General features: G+C 41.2%; 1 protein-coding gene across 1 annotated transcript in view; it reads left to right on the forward strand.

The window, feature by feature from the left end:
* The window catches only part of LOC139663080 (glutamate receptor-interacting protein 2-like), a gene marked incomplete at its 3' end in the record, with an annotated part of 37,088 nt that extends 18,181 nt beyond the window's left edge, over positions 1–18,907 (forward strand). Inside the window, exons 9-15 of the mRNA XM_071541614.1 lie at positions 4,865–5,009; positions 10,087–10,226; positions 12,031–12,225; positions 13,101–13,257; positions 17,282–17,396; positions 17,925–18,122; positions 18,683–18,907. Of these exons, the coding sequence (XP_071397715.1) occupies positions 4,865–5,009; positions 10,087–10,226; positions 12,031–12,225; positions 13,101–13,257; positions 17,282–17,396; positions 17,925–18,122; positions 18,683–18,907 (1,175 nt within the window). The remainder of the gene's footprint in view (positions 1–4,864; positions 5,010–10,086; positions 10,227–12,030; positions 12,226–13,100; positions 13,258–17,281; positions 17,397–17,924; positions 18,123–18,682) is intronic.
* Between the last annotated feature and the right edge of the window lie 974 nt (positions 18,908–19,881).

The following is a 19,881-nucleotide window of genomic DNA, read 5'->3' on the forward strand; positions in this document are numbered from 1 at the left end:
ACAAAGTAGGTGATAACAAAACACTAAGAAGCAAAAAGAAAAGTAAAATATAACAAAACCATAAAAACAGAAAAGCACTAAAACAGAATATGAGCAATCGAGGGGTTATGGATGCTGCCGACAGTTTTAACACTTGAGTAGAGAGAAAATGTGCAGAAAAACTTAAATTGTTAAATTTGTGCAGTATATATAATAAACAGTATGTTTTCAACAACTTCAATAGTAGGATTCATGCCAATATTGAAGAAATTTCTCTAACCAAACATTTTTAGCCACAAACATGTTTCTATGATATATTCAGTTACAAATGTGGGGCCTTTGTGCATTAAAGTGCTGTGAAACTCTGGTTGTATCTTCCTCCATGATAAAAGAGGAGAATGGAGAATTGTGTGTTTTTCTCTCTCCATTCACTGCCATTGTATGGAGGAACAGTCTGAAAATCACTTCTAGCACATGAATTGTGTTTAAGTGAGTTGCTTTCTTTATGTTATTAAACCTTTCAAGTGTAACACCAAAATTCTTCCGACCAGATTTCGGAGTTGCACTTGTTCAAACTGAAAGTTCAAGTTCATTTATTTATATAGCAAAACTTGTCTCAAAGGACTTTACAGAGAATGAGCCTACCTAGATCTAACTGATCAACAATCAACCACTGAACAGAATGATGTAACACAAACTTAAGGAAGCTGAACAAAGCACAAGACTCACAACAGCTAGTTTTATCAAGACATAGCAGTCTACCTCTCCTAAGTAAGAGAGACTCTCACAAGGCCAGATCCAGTTCTTGCAGTTCTCCTGATAGGACATCAAGGCAGCAAAAGCCTCCAGCAAATGGCATGTGTCACGTTAACTAGATGTGGGAAATGAAGCAGTCAATATGGCAAAAGGAACAAATGCATCAGACAAAATTAGCAGAAGTCCATCATTCAGCATAAACACAGAGGATCCAGTCTGTAATGTTGTTATTGTTTCGTCAAACAAGGACTGGAGTTACCTGCTGTCCTTTACAAAGGGCCAGAAATTGTTTAAAATCTGAGCGATCAATCACTTTCTAAGTTACCTTGGAGATGCAGCGCGGTGCAATGGCGCCATCTTTTGGAAGACCAGAGTTCACTGATGAGTTTGCTGTGGGAGTGGGAAGGATGACAGCGTACACACACAGGACACAGTGCAGGGCCACAATGTCTGGGTTTACACGATTTCACCAGACAGCTAGGACCTTCAAGTGATGGTTGTTTACCTGCCAAAGCAGCCGGTCGAGTGGAGCAAAAGCCTCCAGCAAACGGCATGTGTCACGTTAACTAGATGTGGGAAATGAAGCAGCCAGTATGGCAAAAGGAACACATGCATCAGACTCGTTACATCCGCCCCTTGTGTGTGAAATCACTTGCGTATGAAACCCTGGTAGAGGTTGAGTCAAAGACGGATCCCCCGCCGGGACGGCTGAGTGTGCAGCCGGTGCCGGGACAAACAGTGGAACTGGACAACAACATGGACAATGACAACGACATAAGAAAAACAGATGAGGCAAGGGGAAACACGATGAGAGGTGAGGCCCCCGTTGGCGCCGATGTCCACAGAAACAAGGGCAGCGCTCGGGTTCTCAGCCAGGTAGAAACAGCACCACAGATGGGACTTTGGCCAGCGGGTAACGACCGTAGGAGCTAGAGCTGAACCCGCATCCACTGCCAGGGAGAAACACTGCACCGGAGTCTGAGAGAGAGGAAAGACAGACCCACACACACACACACACACACACAGGAACCACACACTCAGGTAGACATATTCAGCCACGTACACACTCACACAGACAGTAGAGAGTGAGTAGACATGCAGCAACCAGGAGGCAGCACTGTGCTCTACACTCACTGAGCACTTTACGAGGAACACCTTACTAATACTGGGTAGGTATCAGCTTTCAGCTCCGTGTCAACTGGCTACCAAAGCGCCATCCTCCTCCAGGTTGGACGTGTTGCATTCTGGGATGCTTTTTTGCTCACCACAGTTGTAAAGAGGTTATCTGAGTTACTGAAGCCTTTCTGTCAGTTCCAACCAGTCTGGCCATTCTCCTCTGACCTCTGACCTCTCTCATCAACAAAGCGTTTCCATCCACAGAACCTCACTGCTGATTTTTTTATGACTGGATGTTTTTTGTTTTTCACACCATTCTGTGTAAACTCTGGAAACTGTTGTGCGTGAAAATCCCAGGAGATCAGCAGTTTCAGAAATATTCAAACCAGCCCTTCTGGCACCAACAGCCATGCCACGGTCAAAGTCACTGAGATCACATTTTTTCCCCATTCTGATGTTTGATGTGAACATGAACTGAAGCTGCTGACCTGTATCTGCATGATCTTATGCATTGCACTGCTGCAATGGATAATTGCATGAATAAGCAGGTGTACAGGTGTTCCTAATAAAGTGCTCGGTGAGTGTATGTTAATACTGTCTAAGCTAAGGTAGGAGAAGAGACCGGCTGATTATCAATATGCGTTCTTGTGCGTTCTTGTGTCCTCCATGACGCATTTTACGTAATATATAACCACCGAAGCATGATTCCAAATCAAAGGTTAACAGCTGGGACAATTAACAGCTGTGTGTCTTCGTTAATCACGCCCAACCTGAAGCACACAGTCCATCCCAAACTGTAAGGAAGCGTCTCTGTGCGCTTTCATGAGAAGATCGTTCTCCCCAAGACAACTTGGGAAGAACGTTCTCCACAAGGACACAAGTATCGACTTGGAGTTCTTGGATTTTATAATCTGTGTCGTAGGGCTGGGAGTCGATTCCAGAAAGAATCGATTCTTCGATTCCAGGCATTTGGGAATCGAGAACCGACTCCAAAGCTGTGGAGTCGATTCCACACGGTACAGAAAATCTGCATGTACAAGTGAATCCTAGAGCCGAATTCCTATCTGGCGACTCCATCAGTTCCCAATACTTGGAATCGGAATCAGAGTCGATTCCAAAATTTCTGGAATCGAACCGCCCTAGACGACTGGTTGGATGCTAGGGTTGGTCGTCTGACAGTGAGAGTAAGCAAGTTTTGACTTTGGATTTGAAGTTTTCTTCAGAATTAGCTAAATGTAAGAGGGAGTTGGTTCCAGAGATTGGTAAGAGAACGCTCTTTTCTTGGTTCTTGAGACAGTAAGGTAACCAGCATCGGAGGGAACGGGGGGGGAGGTCATAAGGGATAATGATGAGGGCGGATAAATATGACGTCTGAGGTTATAAACCATTTATCCACAAGGGGGCAGCAAATCCACAACTCTGGAGCCAGTGACACTGCGCGGGGAATTAAAAAATGGCTGCTGTAGAGGAATGTCTGCTGTTACTCATTATCATCCGCCACTAAAAGAAAGCTGAAAAGGGGATCGTACGTGTGTCTTTTAAATAGATCAAGACTCCAAGAAGGGGAATACGATTCTCTCGCTTTGCCCCCATGGAACTTAGACAAAGAGAGGCATTTTCAGTATTGGTCAGCATCACAGTTTCACAGTTTCTCCTCAGACTGTGTGTCACCGCTGTTTTTACTTAGCATTGTGTTACTAAACTTGGACTATACATGTTGCTGCCATGGTTACGGGTTCAATTCCCACCGGGGCCGTTCATGCTACAGATGTATTAACTCAAGGTACTGTACTGGGAAAAAAAACATTCACATCGGCCCCCTAGTGGTCATTAAAAGTAGGACATGTGGGAGTGTTTTGTCGGATCTGATATCTTCCACTTGGCATCACGAATTGCAGACGTGTGTCAACAAATCCACCGATGTCAGCAGCCAAAGGTAATAAAATGAAAATGATCAGTTAAATTCCCACTTATACTATCAGTGATATCTGCTGCAGATCCAATTGAGCTTGTTCCAAAAAAATAAAATACATGAAAGGTTCCAGGTTCCTGTGGTGAGATGTCATCCGGTTCTTCCAGTTCTTCTGATAAGACATGAACGCAGCAAAAGCCACCAGCAATTGGCATGTTGTCATGTTAGCTAGATGTGGGAAATGATGCAGTCAGTATGGCAAAAAGGACACACATGCATCACACACACACACACACACACACACACACACACACACATAGAAACTGATACGCATTGCAGATGTCGAGATTTGAGGTGGTGGCTGGGAGGTGTTCACTTGACATGGGAAATATTAATATCATTACATCAAAAATCATAAGGCAACACGCACACACACACACACACTCACACACACACATGCGCACATACAACTCACACATCTGCACACATGTACAAACACACAGGGAGGAGTTGTATAATCATGCTAGATGATGAATCGGACTGTGCAATCACATGCACATCACCCAGGCACACACACACACACACACACACACACAGGGAGTGAGATGTGCAGCGATTGTGTGTTCATGCTACATGATGACTCGACGGTCTTCTCCTTGGTTACCATGGAAACTGTCTCCTCCTCATTGGCCTTTTCTCCAGACGAGTTTAACTCATGACCTACTTCCTTGAATAACGCGTGTGTGTGTGTGTGTGTGTGTGTGTTTTGACGATGAACAAGAAGACCTAAGGGAGAAGAGCTGAAAGAATAATTTGTATTTGTGTGTGTGTGTGTGTGTGTGAGTTGTTGAAGAATCAGTTCCCCCAATTTTGTCTCCACACTCAAAATGACCAGTGGAAAACAGCAGGTTGGTGTGTGTGTGTGTGTGTGTGTGTGTGTTTCTATGTATATTTCAAATGAACAGGAGACGTTAGGCAGTATCGTCTACACAGTGGAGCTGAAACGTTAGAGTAATCTGTATGTGTGTGTGTGTGTGTGTGTGTGTGTGTGTGTGTGTGTGCGTGTGTGCGTGCGTGTGTGTGTGTGTGTGTGTGTATCAGATGAGCAGGAGACGTCGGGCAGCATCATCTACACGGTGGAGCTGAAGCGGTACGGAGGCCCGCTGGGTATCACCATCTCAGGCACCGAGGAGCCTTTTGACCCCATCACTATATCTGGCCTGACCAAGAGAGGGCTGGCCGAGAGGTACACACACACACACACACACACACACACATTCCTTTTCTAGGAAATCTCGGTTGCCAGTTGGAGCGGTTAACCCTCAGGCGAGCACAGGTGTCGATTTTCTCTGGATTGGCCAATTTTGAGAAATTATAATGTTTTGCTTCTGCAGCTGCTGTAGTTTCGTGCACTACACAAAACAAAGGAAAAAAAAAAAATCAAAAATATATACTTTTACAGTAATTTTCTCAAAATGACATTTTTGAAAATTATTCGTTATGCACGACAAAACACGGCAAAATTTGACATAATGCTTCTTGACAAATATAGCTGGTAATTTGCAAATGCTTTTTTGATAGTCATTTTTTTTTCTGGGGGATTTCACATAAAACAAATAGCAAAAAATAATTTATTTGCCATATGGATAGTATTTTGAAAAACATTTGCAAAAATACACAAAACAAATAAAAAATAAAAAAAATAGTTTAGTTATCCTTCAGAATGAAACAGGGAAATTCATTCTGACTTCATCCACTAAGAAAAAAATGTGTTCCAACTGATACACAACATTGCACATTTTTTATAAAACATTTTCTAATTTCAGTGTGTTAATAACAAAATAAAGTCATAATGCAAAAGTTTGCATCGTGGTATTCAACATATGACGTTTTATTCTGATTGGATGACTGGGTTTTGTTTCTGCGGCTCCGGTATACACACACATACACACACACACACACACACCTACACACACACACACACACACACACACACACACACACACACACAGTGAGAACAGTCTCTCCTTTGGTGGTCAGAATCACAGGCTGTGGCCGGAATGGATCACTATCTGTGTTTTAGGGCACTAAATACATACGTCAGACATTTTTTGTTAGTGTCCAAATCGTAAAATGATATTGTGGAAATATTTTGAGGGCACTACATATTTCCCACAATGCACTGTAATATGTAGTGAACAAGCCTGGTCACTAAAACGGTGAAAGTACCAAAATGCATTGCGAGTCTGTCATCACCTGGCCTTTTTGGTACCAAAAAGATGTCAAGCTATTCTAAAGATGTTTTCTTTTAACTGCCAATTCATAACTAATTATAAATGCACATTTTGTTAAGATAATTTGAGCTCATTAACGCTAACATTAACATTAAAGTCTGTTGTTCAGGAAGGTATTTACCTCTAGCTGCAGGTTATACGGTACAGAGCTTATTGTAAGGTGTTTTTTGTTAATGTCAGCTAGTGAGAATCCAAAACGTGAAGGAAACCGCACACCTGGATTGGTGAAGTGCTGCTGTGTGAAAATAAACAGAAAAAAGAAGCAGCACACAACTCCGATGCAGAGAATATTTATTCACCGACATAAGGTCGGAAAACACCTAGATGGGAACGTCGGTGAATATTTTTTTCTGTTTAATGTCAGCTAGTGACACATATATGGTTGGCTTTGAAGGAATATTGGTAACTTGTCAGATGTTAGCTGAAACATTTGTTTATGCGACTGGTGAACGCAGACGCAGGTTGATGATGAATGATGATGAATTAAGTGTCCGAATTCACTCATTAATCATGTGTGATTTACCGCTAATTAGTGCACTAATAGAGCAGCACTATATAGGGAAATACAAATGAGGGAATAGTGATCCATTCCGGCCACAGCCACAGTTATCTCCTTTGGCAGTAAAGGTCGTGACCCCTCCCCCTATTGGCTGTCCGGGGCTGTGACCTTTAACCTTATTGGTTCTCGGGGTCGAGTCTGACAGCAGCTGAGAATGTGACTGATGGATTTAGAACAAAGAGCGGCTCACTGCCAGAATAACCAGCGGCTTGAGAGATTTCTAAACTGATTTGATTAAATTGCTCACCCTAAAGAGGGTAGAACAGAGAATCCTTAGATTTATTCTAATATTTTTCACTTTACATCAATACACAATATATAATTCCTCCACTGTCCGACCAAATAACCCATGAGACTCAAAACATTAATGTTCTTATGAAGCAGCATCTGCACCTTTTCCCAAACATAAGGCAAATGTGACAATGAATTTTATGAATGCATTTTCGATTCATTTTCAATATAAAGATAATCAGACGCACATTTCTTTAGTTTTTACGTCAAGTTTTTCAGTGGAGGGGGCGGAAGAGCGTGATTTGCATCTAATCTGCATATTTTGGAAAGAATGCTGGCTATCGGAAACTGTCTTTTTTTTTTTCAATGCCCAATACTCCATATGACTGGCTCACCTGTTATTACACTAAATCACTAAAACAAACTCAGGGAGGCGACAGCAGTCAGCGGCACAGTGAGCTCTGCTGCTGAACGCCCTGGTGTTGCCCTACACTCCCATACACACACACACACACACACACACACACACACACACAAGCTCTGACCCTATTTCTTGGCGTTTGTGATGTAATTGTCCTATTTCCCGTTTTCATCTGTTTGCTAAAAGCGCTCCACTGCTCTACATAAATAATTTGACTCAGCTTGACAGGAATACAGGAATACAGGTGATATTAAGAACAAAAACATCATTACATCATGTGTGTAGCTGAGGGGAAAAGGCTTGCACCGACCTAGTTTTGTTTTATTGGTGTTTACTGGTTAACCTTTTTTAACCTGACGAGTTTAAAAGCAAAACAGAAAGATACAGAAAACCTGGAGCTCTCATAAGCACACATGCACTCACATATTATACACAAACACACACACACACACACACACACACACACCAACCTATAGACACACACCATATGATGTTCTTGTGCTAGCATGATTTTCTCTTGTTTCACATATTTTATCTCTTTTTACATCATGCATACGCATTTGTACTAGTGTGTGTGTGTGTGTGTGTGAGAGAGAACACAGCATATGAGTGTGTGTGTGTGTGTGTGTGTGTGTGCCAGATAAGATTACAAGATAACTTGACATTTCTAACAAAGTAGGGCATGTGATAAAGGGCCGTTGCGTACATTTTACAGCAGGTTTTATACAGAAGCCAGTGGTATTGAGATAAAATACAGTGAGTCACCTTGTCCTGAAGGTAAAGGTCAAGTCAACACTGCTGAGTCTTAACACACTGAGGGAATCAGAGCTACAGTATGAAGGCTCCCCCTGTTTTTAAAATAATACTGAATTAAATGTAATAAAGTTGAGATCAAGTCAAGTCAAGTTCATTTATAGTCGTTTGTCACAGCATGTCTCAAAGAATAAAACTACCTAGATCTAATAATAATTATAATAATAATAATAACTTTATTTATATAGCACCTTTAAAAATAGAGTTTACAAAGTGCTTTGACAGACAAAATAAAAGCAGAATACTCAAATCATGAATTTAAAAGGCAATAAAACAATAGTAAACAGGGATTAAATTCATAGGAGGACAGAGGTGGAAAAGAGCAAACATTCAAGTAAATAGTGGTATAATCATAGGATGAAAACCAAAAATAAAATAAAATAATAGAATAAAAGTCAGATAAAATTAAGATAGAGTTAAGATAAAAGATAAAAGACGTAAAAAGACAATAGAAAGACGATAAAAAGATGATAAAAAGCTGATAAAGAGACAATAAAAAGAAGATAAAAAGATGACAGATCACATAACAGCAAGTCTATAAAAATGGGTTTGAAAAAGTGATTTAAAAGAAGTCACTACATTACAGAACTGCATTACATTACATTATGTCAGTCAGCAGATGCTTTTGTCCAAAGCGAGTTACAATAAGTGCATTTTGTCAAAAGTGGCCAAACTGACTGTACGTATATCACAGTCTTCAACAGCTCAGCCTTCAACAGGAATAAGTAACATTTGTAGGATCAGAGAGGTTTTTTTTGTTTTATTAAGATCACAGAACAAAATTATAATACAGTATGCAACAAAATAAAACACAAGGGAGCAAAAGAAAACACAAGACACAGCATGGTGTGTTGGAGAGGCATGTGAAGTCTACCTGACCTACATAGCCGAACCTACCTGGCACCGACCTCAGACCCACAGCGCATACGAGGAAAAACTCAAAAAGAAAACCTTATTAGGAAAAAAATGGGAGAAACCTTAGATGGGCCGAGCCAAAGAGGGTCCCTGACTGGGACGGCTGAGATGGGACAAAGCAGTAAAATGGACAGTAACAGTGAGGTAAGAACAGATGACAGAGAGAAACATGATGCTGTGGAGAGATGGGACAACGGCCAGGAGCCGGGACAGCAGCCGCGCCCGCTGCCAGGTAGAAACAATAAGAGAGGATAAAGGAGAGCGGGCATTTACCTGTATAAACACAGTATTATTCAGTTGTACACACACAGTATTACAATATATCTATAGCACTTTTCGAAACACAGCTACAAAGTGTGAGAGAAAGTCCAAAGACAATAACTACTAAAAGAGAAAAAGTAAAATAACAACAATAAGATGCATCGATAATAGGCAAAAACGGAATAAAAGCAACATAAAAGAGGCAAAAAAAAAGGAGTAAGCAAAGATCCTAAACAGACTTAAAAACGGGAATAAAATGGTGACATAAAAGCAGAATTAAAAGTGTAGCATATTTAAACATCAATATACCATTGTCACATTAATTGTGATATCTTGGTATAATTAACGAAAAATAAATGAGACCCTGGTGGATTTGATTGGTCGCCTCTATCTCACTCCAGTAGTATTGTTAGTTCTAGAGTTTCTCCACATTACGATTACATTTCCCATCAGCCCCGTTGCTTCCTGCCTCCCCCCCACTGAAGAGGATCAACATGATGGAAGTGATTCCTCCATCTTCCTTTCCCTCCTTCCACCATCTGCTGCCAGAAACTCTTTCAGCTTTAGCTCCGTTTGCTCTGGCAGAACAGAACCTCTTCCTGTTTTGTGCCGTAAAGCGATCCAGCAGATTTCATACCGGTGGCACACAATGTAAAAAACAATGTAAAACATCATAAACGTTCATAATCATATGGTCATTAAACCTTACTGTTGATCTAGCTTAGTATTCCTTGTCTTAGCACATCATTAAGGGCACGTCATTAACTTTGTGTGTGTCTTCTTACCTATGCGTGTGTGTGTATGTGTGTGTGTTTTCATGTGTGTCCAGGACAGGGGCTATTCATGTTGGGGATCGTATCCTGGCTATCAACAGCGTCAGTCTTAAAGGCAAGCCGCTGAGTGAAGCCATCCACCTGCTGCAGATGGCTGGAGAGACGGTCACCCTCAAGATAAAGAAACAGTTAGACAGTAAGTATGAAAACTGTTTACAGAGGCTTCACATTTGCGTCACGAATCTCCTAGCAACAACGTCTGGCACCATCATGGAGGTCCACTGGAGAATTTGGCTGTCAAATAAACATTTGCCCTTACAAAAGCCATAAACTAACACGGTTATGCAGTACAGGCACTCTTGTGAATCATGGAAAACAGTTTCTTTAGCTACTAATATGTATCGAGAGCTAGGCAACTGAGGCTAGTGTTGAACCCAAAAGTCTGGACTTGCGGACTTACAGATTTTGTAGTGCATTCCCGTGAAGTCCAGGGGCCGGTTGCACAAAACACCTTAAGTTTTCTCCTTAAGTATGACACTTAAGGCTTAATTTCTCCTTAGCTGAGGGACTTACTTAAGGGTGTTGCACAGAATCCCTTAAAAGGTTTTTCCTTAGTTAAGGAAAAACGTTAAGGCATTTACTGCATTGAAAGAGATTTTACAGCAGTAAAATTCTACAGTTTCCATGGAGACTGTTTGTTTGCTTGCCCTTGCGCTTGTGATACCTGTTATCGCCTCACAAAGTTGGCCTATAGATAGTAAAAAAAATGGCAGAAGAAAAGAAGACAAGAACACCAAATTGGATGGAAGGAGGAGGAAAAGATTATACTTCTGGAGGAATACAATAAAAGAAAGCACAAACTTAAAAGTAGATTTCATCCGCAAATAACATCAAACAGAAAACAACGAATGTAGGAGGAAATTGCAACGAAAATTAATTCAAGAAGTCTGGTGAAGAGGTCCATCCAAGAGGTCTAAAAAAATACGACAACTTCTTCATTTATCTCCATAAACTCGGCCATGTTGCGGTTAAGATAGAGTCAGAGGTACCTTAAGTTTTTTTCCTTACTTTGGTTGCTAAGGTCTTTTGTGCAACGGTTTAACTAACTTTAAGGGACTCCTTAAGTATAAGACCAAGATAAGGAGAAAACCTTAAATACTTAAGTGAACATTTTAAGGAAACCTTAAGGAGAAAACTTAAGGGTGTTTTGTGCAACCGATTTTATTTTAAGGAAACCCGCTACCCTGCAGACTTTTCTAGTGAGGTTTCCCACGGTTCATTGCACTACAGATATGATGATAGAAGACATCAGATGATATATAGGCTCGTCCCATTAGCACCTTTTACGCAGTCTTGCAGCTCTCTTGCAGATTCACACTGAATAACATCAGACTATGTTAAACCATAGTCTGCAAGTCTGTAGTACGCACATTTGGATTCTGCCATAGACGCAGCTAACTAACATCAGTCCAACTAGTAAGACAGGACTTGGCAGTTCTGACTACTACTGCTTAACTACCACTTGGAAACTGCAAACATCACCTACTGTGTTTTCAGTTGGCACAATAGCAGTATTGTTTCGCACTCTCTCAATAGCCTCAGTTGCATCTGTTTCTGGGTGAATCCAGTATTCCTTCCAGTACTGGGAGTCGAAAATAACCGACAAAGAAGAGTCATGAGAGTGGAGCGGGCCAGATGGCAGCCAGACGCCTCGCACTAAAAGAGTGGTACCTGAAAAAAGACAACCTTTTGCATTTATGAGACATTTGAAAAGACAGAGAGACAGGAAAAATTGGGTGAGAAAGAGGGGGATGAATTGTGACAAAGGTCCCATGCAGGCCAGATTCAGATCCAGGACGTCGCAGTTACATGGTACGCACCTTAGCCAACTGAGCCACCAGGACGCCCCAAACCGGACAACCTGGTCCGAAAACAGGCTTATTGTCTCAAGATTGCTTCTCTTGTCGGATGATCATTTCATGAAATCTTTTCTCTCCTAGATGCAGAGGACAGGAAGACGGTGGATGCAGAGGACACAACGGAGAACGACCTCAGTGACCCAGAAGAGGACGACTTGACGGACAGCCAGCAGACCAATAAGCTGTCGGAGCTTTACTCCACGACCATCCCCAGCGTCGACTCGGCCATGGAGTCATGGGACGGCTCAGGGCTGGACGCCGGCTACGGCAGCCAGGGTAAGCCTCGGATTAGCACACACAGACGGTCAAAGGTGCGATGCAAGGTGCACTGCAAAACATATCCATATTAACAAGTCATCGGGTTTAGCATGGGCTGTTAATGTTATTTTTAAAACACGTGAAGAAATCTGCCAGGGGAGTGAGATAGTTTCACTCATTTTCAATGCAAATTCTTGACATTACCTTGGAGATGTGGAGTAATCTGCCTTCAATACACTGTATATACATTTTGAAAAATTAGAAGTGCTGCCTGAACACTCAGTGTTTCAAGAATACTGATAAATCTATCCTCAAAACCATAATATTGTTGTAAGGAAAGGTCTCAAGATGATTCATAACTTCAGTAGTAACCCATACAATACTTTTACTTTCTCCATTTTGTAAGAACATATGTTATTATTTTTTTTTTAAATGGTGGCTGTGTCATTTTAGAAAGAAACTTTTCTTTTGAGTTATTCTGCAGCTGAGTCCACTGAGACAGATCCACTGTACATTTGGTGTAAATTTGTACATTTCTACATTTTAGAGGAAAAGAATTACCTGAAGTTCATCGCTTCTAAAATGTAGAGGATCCAGTCTGTACAAGTCTGTATTTTGTCAACCAAAGACTTAAAATGAGATATCCACCATTTAAAAAAAGACGGACCTACTCTTACAAAATGATAGCTGGTACATAATTCATGCAAATTCTTGTAATTTTTTGATAGTACGTATATTAAGCCCTTGATTGACCAAAATAATATCACTCAAAGATCAGATTCTCTCTCTCAAACATTGAATGATGCACCACGGGATTTCTTTTCCAAAATGAATACACCTATAACGCATTTTGAAATAAACACTTGAGGCAGTTTCCCCCACTCCTGCTGCAGGAACCTACAGCCACCAGGCGGCGGGGATCGCCCTCCACCCCCACGAGTGGCGCAGCGCCAAGCAGCAGCGCAGCACCACGCCCCCTCCTGGACGCCGGAAGAACTACCCCTTCAGCGACGGGGGCTTCAGCGAGGACGACTGGGACAAACCGCCAGGGTGAGGACTGGACTCTGGACTGGCTGCGTTTTCACTTAAAGCAGTGGTTCTCAACATGGGGTCCGGGGACCACCAGGGCTCCTTGAGGGGGTTCCAGGGGGGCCCCAGCAAATTGATGAATTGTTAAACTTCAGCATTATTTCATTTACAAGAGGTTAACACAATTATGTAGATGACTGTTTTGATCATAGTTTCACTGTTATCTCTCTACCTACAATACCTACAATACAGACATGGAATTCTGGACAAAATCATATCTAGCAATAAAAATATGCTCAGATTTGGGCCAAAATTTCATCAAATGGGGGTCCTTGCCTCTAATGTGAACAAAATTAGGGGTCCTTGATATGAAAAAGGTTGAGAATCACTGACTTAAAGGTTCAAACACACTGGATACAAGAACTGAAACAAGTCATCTGATGCTGCGAATTAGACGCTTGATGACATGGCAAGCAGCAGATCTGAAACGTCAGCAGCACTGGCATCTATATTTCACCACCGCCACAGATAATGTTACCAGATCATATTTTCTATTCCATGGGTAACTTTACTAGATCATATTTTCTATTTCTTGAGTAATGTTACTAGATCATATTTCTATTCCAGTCTGCTTCTAATGTTTGGAGACTAGGTGATAGACCGACTAGACTAGACTAGACAGTGTTCATGTTTTGTTCATACATTTGGACAATTCTATGTTACTAACCAAATTATCAGTTTAGACTGAAGTTGTTACATTATCTTGTAAGTATTTCTGCCTCAAAATAGATCTATGGTCACCATGGGACAATTCCAAGTCAAAAATTGAAGCAGACACAAATCTAGGCGTTTAACAAGCTTTTAGTGCATTGCTGGGTCATTGTTAATATTTGGTGAATTTGAATATGCGTGCATCTGATGCCTTCTGTGCGTTTATGCCTGAAGAGCATTTTTCACTGCACAAAATTAGTGGCAGCAGTTCATCTCAAATGCAGATGGACAGATGGACATTTCTGCGTAGCAACTACCACATATGAACGGTAATCTTACAGTAATCGCACAAGCAGAATCTGAACATGTTGTCCTGGCTGGACATGCACAGAACAAGGGTGTGTAGGCCTAAAAAGTCCAGTGAAGACTAGATGCCAGCAGTAATCTTAATGATACACTTTGTTTATCAATGTATTTTCAAACTATGGTTTATTTTCTACCTGCAAATATTTTAGCAGTTAAGTTAAGTAAAAATAATAAGTTGCATTTGATTCCCTGGAAATTTGTGTTGGTGAGACTGACTGAGTATCTGGAGTATCTGTGTGTGTGTGTGTGTGTGTGTGTGTGTGCGTGCGTGTGTGTTTGTGTGTGTGTGTGTGTGTGTGTGTGTGTGTGTGTGTGTACTTGGAGCCTTTCAGCTTGGCAGACACCGCCCTGAACATGTCAGAACACTAATCCTGCCACAATCTCTTAATGCAAACTAGACCAACTGGGCGTAAAATTGCAAGATTTTAAATACTCTGTGGGTTTTGCAATAGCTGAAAGGTTATAATAAAGGTAATAATAATAACACATTTGCTACATGAAGAACCAAACATACCGTAAAACTTCAATTAATAGCCCGGGCTTTTATTTGCTTCAAACACTGAACTCAACCGGCCTATATTTGGGACAGGCATCTATATGGGACAGGCCTTTAATTCCTTTCGCACAAAACTTCTTGCTCAGCAAAGATGGGAAATACTATCGAATTGTTTATTTAAACCAGTATGAATATTACTTATATGAAAAATTAGGCTATTGAATAAAATATCAATTACAAATCACTCATTTGATCTCGCTCCGAGAGAGAGTGAGAGAGTGAGAGAGAGAGAGAAGCGCTGGTCGACCAAGCTAGAAAGTGAATGAAGAGAGGGAGTAGTGGTAGCGAGAAAGCCGGTGAATCAGAGAAATAAAACGTTATTTTCTGATTGTTTCACAAGCCGAAAAAAGATTAACGGAGAAATGTCTTGCTGCTGCTTCTCCTCAGTTTTGTTCAGCAAATTTGACAACTGACAGCTTGAATTTCAGGTCGTAGACTACTTTTTTCTCTGTGCCTCCATGGCGATCAACAAATGTAACTGACGTTTGAGTGCAAGTAAAAAAAAAAACTGCTTCGCAGCATCAATGGCAACCGGCTTCTAATTGAGACCGGCCTTTATTTGTCAAAACGTGTAGCCACACCCAGCCAGTAAAAGGGACTCAGCGTTTAATTGGGACTCGGCTTTTAATTGAAGTTTTATGGTAGTTTTTGCCAGCCAAGCATGGTTGTAGGTTCAGGTCATGTCACAATATGGACATATGTAGAACAACAGATTACCAGAGAACAGATTACCAGGAACTTGGCATTTTACATATAAAGTGACTTTAATTTTAAAGTATAATAAAAAAAAAAACATAACATTTACTCTTAGTTGTTGACAATGCTGCCATGCACTCTGCCCCCTAAAACGACACATCTTGAAAACTTTGGGATCAAAGAAAAGCCCAACATAGAGCAGTCACATAAATTATACTTTCATCTCTTTAACCTGCAGTTATAGATCTACTTAAATATTAATTATCGGTAAATATATATGGAAATTTGGCTAAATCAATACTAATTTAAAGGATACGGCTGGTGTTTTAAATACATTTCTTATCGTCAACAAATCCTATGAGAATAATAAAATCAACAATGCGTTTGCTCTACTCCCGTTACTTTCTGACTTCCCACGCTCCCTTTTTAGCCTTCAAACCGGAAGTCACTGGCTCCAATTGTAAGCTAAAAACCTTGAAATACAGCTCACAAAGACTTAGTTTACATTTAAAAAATCGCTAACTGTTATCATGAAAAGTCAGGCTATTGTAGTTATTACCAAATCAAATTGAAATGGTAACAAATTCTTCAGTACGCCGGGGACTATTTTCGGTGCTACGGAACTACTTTCCTGAGATGGAAACATGTTTATGGTCGGCTTATTAAGTTGTTTGAGGAAAAAGTCGGCCGGTCCGATGCATCGCAATGATGAAATATGCTGCCCAGAGCAACGGCATGGCTCTTTGACGTGTGATGTTGGTTGATTAGATAGTTGCTGTTGTTACGCATGGATTTACACAAAACTTGGTATGAAGGTTGGTTATGGACCAAGGAAGAACTGATTAACTTTTCATGTCAATTGGCCAAAAGGGGGCATGGTGTTGGGCATGGCATATAACCAAAAGGTGGTTGTCAGACATGGTGGAGGTCTTTGCCCTACTGAGCACATTTTCTAGTTTATTACATGTAGCCTACTGTACTAGCACTGCTACTAGTCCATGTATCAATATAGATCAACACTAGTGGAGCCACATCAAACTACAGCAGCTATGTATTTGTGTGTGCGTGTGCGTGTGTGTGTGTGTGTGTGTGATGAGTCAAGAGGTTAAGCCGTTTGAGGATAGCAACATTCAGTGGAGTTATATAATACTGAACTGGGAGGGTGAGAGAGAAAGAGAGGAGGAGGTGAGAGAGAGAAAGAGAGAATGAAACAGTGAGAGACGGTGAGAGAAAATCATCTGCAATCATCTGTTCAGCGTCAAAAGATTACTCATGTTGGATTTAATCACAAACTAATAGTCTGGTCCAGTGTTGATCCTGCACTAGCTTCACATCTTCCTTATTGATTATGCCATGTCATTGCTAATGCATGTAAATAAATCAGGCATTTCTGACTTGTTGTAGAGACCCCAAATACCATTACTAATCTGTTTATTTTACAAAGTCTCTTAGTTTGTCAGATAACTATTTTAGTGTCAAAAAAGTCCCATGGTTTAGAGAAAATACACATAGTTTAGATAACACACCCAGCTGGGAGCAGCCAAGAGGCAGCTCTGCTATTTCATAAAGCTACAGTGCAAAAAATGTTCATCTTCACAAGTGATATTATTGTCTTTTGAGGCTTAAAATGTTATTTAAAACTGCCAATGGGTTGAGATCATTTCAGTTGTTTCCAATGCAGGTTTGTTTGTTTCATTTCATTCATTTGTGTACCAGGTTTGGTAACCAGCAGCCAGACGGCGTTCTGTTGGATCCAGACGACAGTTTCTGGTGTCAGGCTCTCGAGGATCTGGAGACCTGTGGCCAATCAGAACTACTCAGAGAGATAGAGGTCAGTTAGCCTGTTAGCATTCACCATTGGCTTACACTGCATCCTTAGCATTAGCATCACTCATCAAATAGGGTCAATTAGTATGTTACAATGTGACTTACAATGACCTGTTTGCATTTGCATCACTCATTGAAACAAGTAAATTAGCACATTAACCTCAACCACTGACATATACTGGCTCGTTAGCATTAGCATTACTCATCAAACTAGGTACGTTTGTATGCTAACCACAACAATTGACTTACACTGGCTTTTTAGCGTTGGTATCACTTGTTGAAACAAGTAAATTAGCATTTTGGCTGAATCATTGACTTACACTAACCCCTAACTCATTAGCATTATCATCACCTGTCAAGGTCAGGTGAATTAGCATGAATTGTTGTAACACCTATCCTCTATTTACAATGGTTAGCATTAGCTTAAGTCGGAGGATGTGAATTATAGCAGCATGTTCACATCACCCAGAGATTGAGGTGAGATAAAGATGTGTGTGCGTGTGTGTGTGTGTGTGTGTGTGTGTGTGTGCAGGCATCCATTATGACAGGTACAGCCATCAGTCTGGGTGTAGACGGAGTCAGCAAGCCTCCTGTTGAGCCCATACTGAGTCACGGCAGGATGAGCCCGCTACGGAGGAACTCTCTCCTGCACCAGGGGAACCTCCTCCACCAGGGGACCCACCTCCACCAGGGGGCCCACCTGCACGAGGAGGCCCACCTCCATCAGGAGGCCCAACTACTCCAAGGTAATTCAGTGGTGCATTTTACAGAACCAGGGCTGGTGGTTACTTGACCCCTGTAACTGCCAGGTAATGTTATAATTGATAATTGATTGATTGTTATAATTGATCAAAATGTAAACTGTCCCTCTAAATGAGTTAAAAATGTAAACTTGTTAATAAATGTAAATCTGTGTAAATAATGTATTATATTATCAGAAAAAAAAATCGATATCAGGCTGAAAATGTTACATCATCCGGCATTCTGTTACATTACAAGTTTTTACAGTAATACATTTTAACCCTTTTAGAGTGTCATTTTATTACATTTTGACAAAATATGCCATTATGTCATCAGGTGCCCCTCCTCAAGTCAAATGTCTGAAACAGGAAGATGTGATGCTGAGGAGTCTGAAACCTTCTTAAATCATCCAGTTTACTTTGTGGAACTAAACTTTACAGAAGATGCAGCCAGTGTTTTCTACTGCCCGCTTAATGAAATACTATCGCACATATCTCATTTTGAAACCAAACTCTTCCATTCCACCCAGACGCCCACCTGCACCAGGAGGCCCACCTGCACCACGAGGCCCACCTGCTCGAGGACGCCCACCTGCACCAGGACGCCCACATGCACCCGGGGGCCCACCTGCGCCAGGAGACCCGGTCCCCTCTGCTGCACCAGGAGCCCAAGCCCAAGGCGTCGCTGCGGGTGTCGGAGCGGACGTGGGAGTCCCGCCGGATCAAAGAGGAGATGCAGGAGATTCTGTCGCCGACGCCGCTGGAGCTGCACAAGGTGAGCTGGGACATCTGTCTGTCCACAGCCTCTGCTGTAGTGTGGGGTGAGGATGAGGGTTTAAGATTAGAGTTAGGTTAGGATAAAGGTTAAGTTTAGTTTAGGGTTTGGGCTTTTTGTTAAGGGTTAAGATTAGATTTAGGATTAGGTTTAGGCTAGGCAGGAAAACTTAAAACTTAAAATATGTCTCTTTAGCTTAGCGGTCCTAGCTGTCCTTTACTCTTTGCTTATATACATTGTTTATTTTCTTCTTTTTATTTTGAATGTTTCTATTTTGAATGTTCCCATCCTAATCTTATTTTTATGATCTCTCTTTTCTAGTTGTTTTATTCCATTGCATTTTTTATCTGTGTTGTGAAGCACTTTGAGCTGCATTTGCTAGCAAGATTGAATGATTGATTGATTGATTAATTGACTTATTGATTGATAGGCTTGTAGTTGAAAGGCTTAAGGTTAGCTTTAAGGGATTCAGTGGTTAATGAAGGTCCTCACAAGTATAATTAAACAAGTGTGTGTATGTTTCTGTATGCATTTCTCTCTCTCCCCCTCTCTCTACTGTTCACATTGCGTTGTGTGTGTGTGTGTGTGTGTGTGTGTGTGTGTGTGTGTGTGTGTGTGTGTGTGTGTGTGTGTGTGTGTGTGTGTGGTTTAATCCGAGGGTATTATGTAATATAGTATAGAATGTCCTGTTGTGCCGCCGGCTCCTGTCTTCAGCCTACTGTGGATTTACAACTTTTACAGTCCAGGACCGAATGAGAAACACAGTCACTCAACCAGAGAGAAGAAAAATACTCTAAAACGTGCTAAATCCTTTTTTATTGATGGCCACATCGGTACAAAATGTTCCACCATGAGCCTTTATGTGATGTCGTCTTGTTAAAAAATTGCTTGAGCTGAGGCTAAATCTTGCCTTGTTTTTCATTTTTTGTAAGTTAACCCACAGTTGTTGGCAGAACACCTTGACAACTACAGTA

Source organism: Centroberyx affinis, unplaced genomic scaffold (genome assembly GCF_046629955.1).
Source record: "Centroberyx affinis isolate AG114_WGS23_722 - 3 ecotype Tasmania unplaced genomic scaffold, CSIRO-AGI_Caff_v1 ptg003912l_1, whole genome shotgun sequence".
In the NCBI taxonomy this organism is placed as follows: Eukaryota; Metazoa; Chordata; class Actinopteri; order Beryciformes; family Berycidae; genus Centroberyx; species Centroberyx affinis.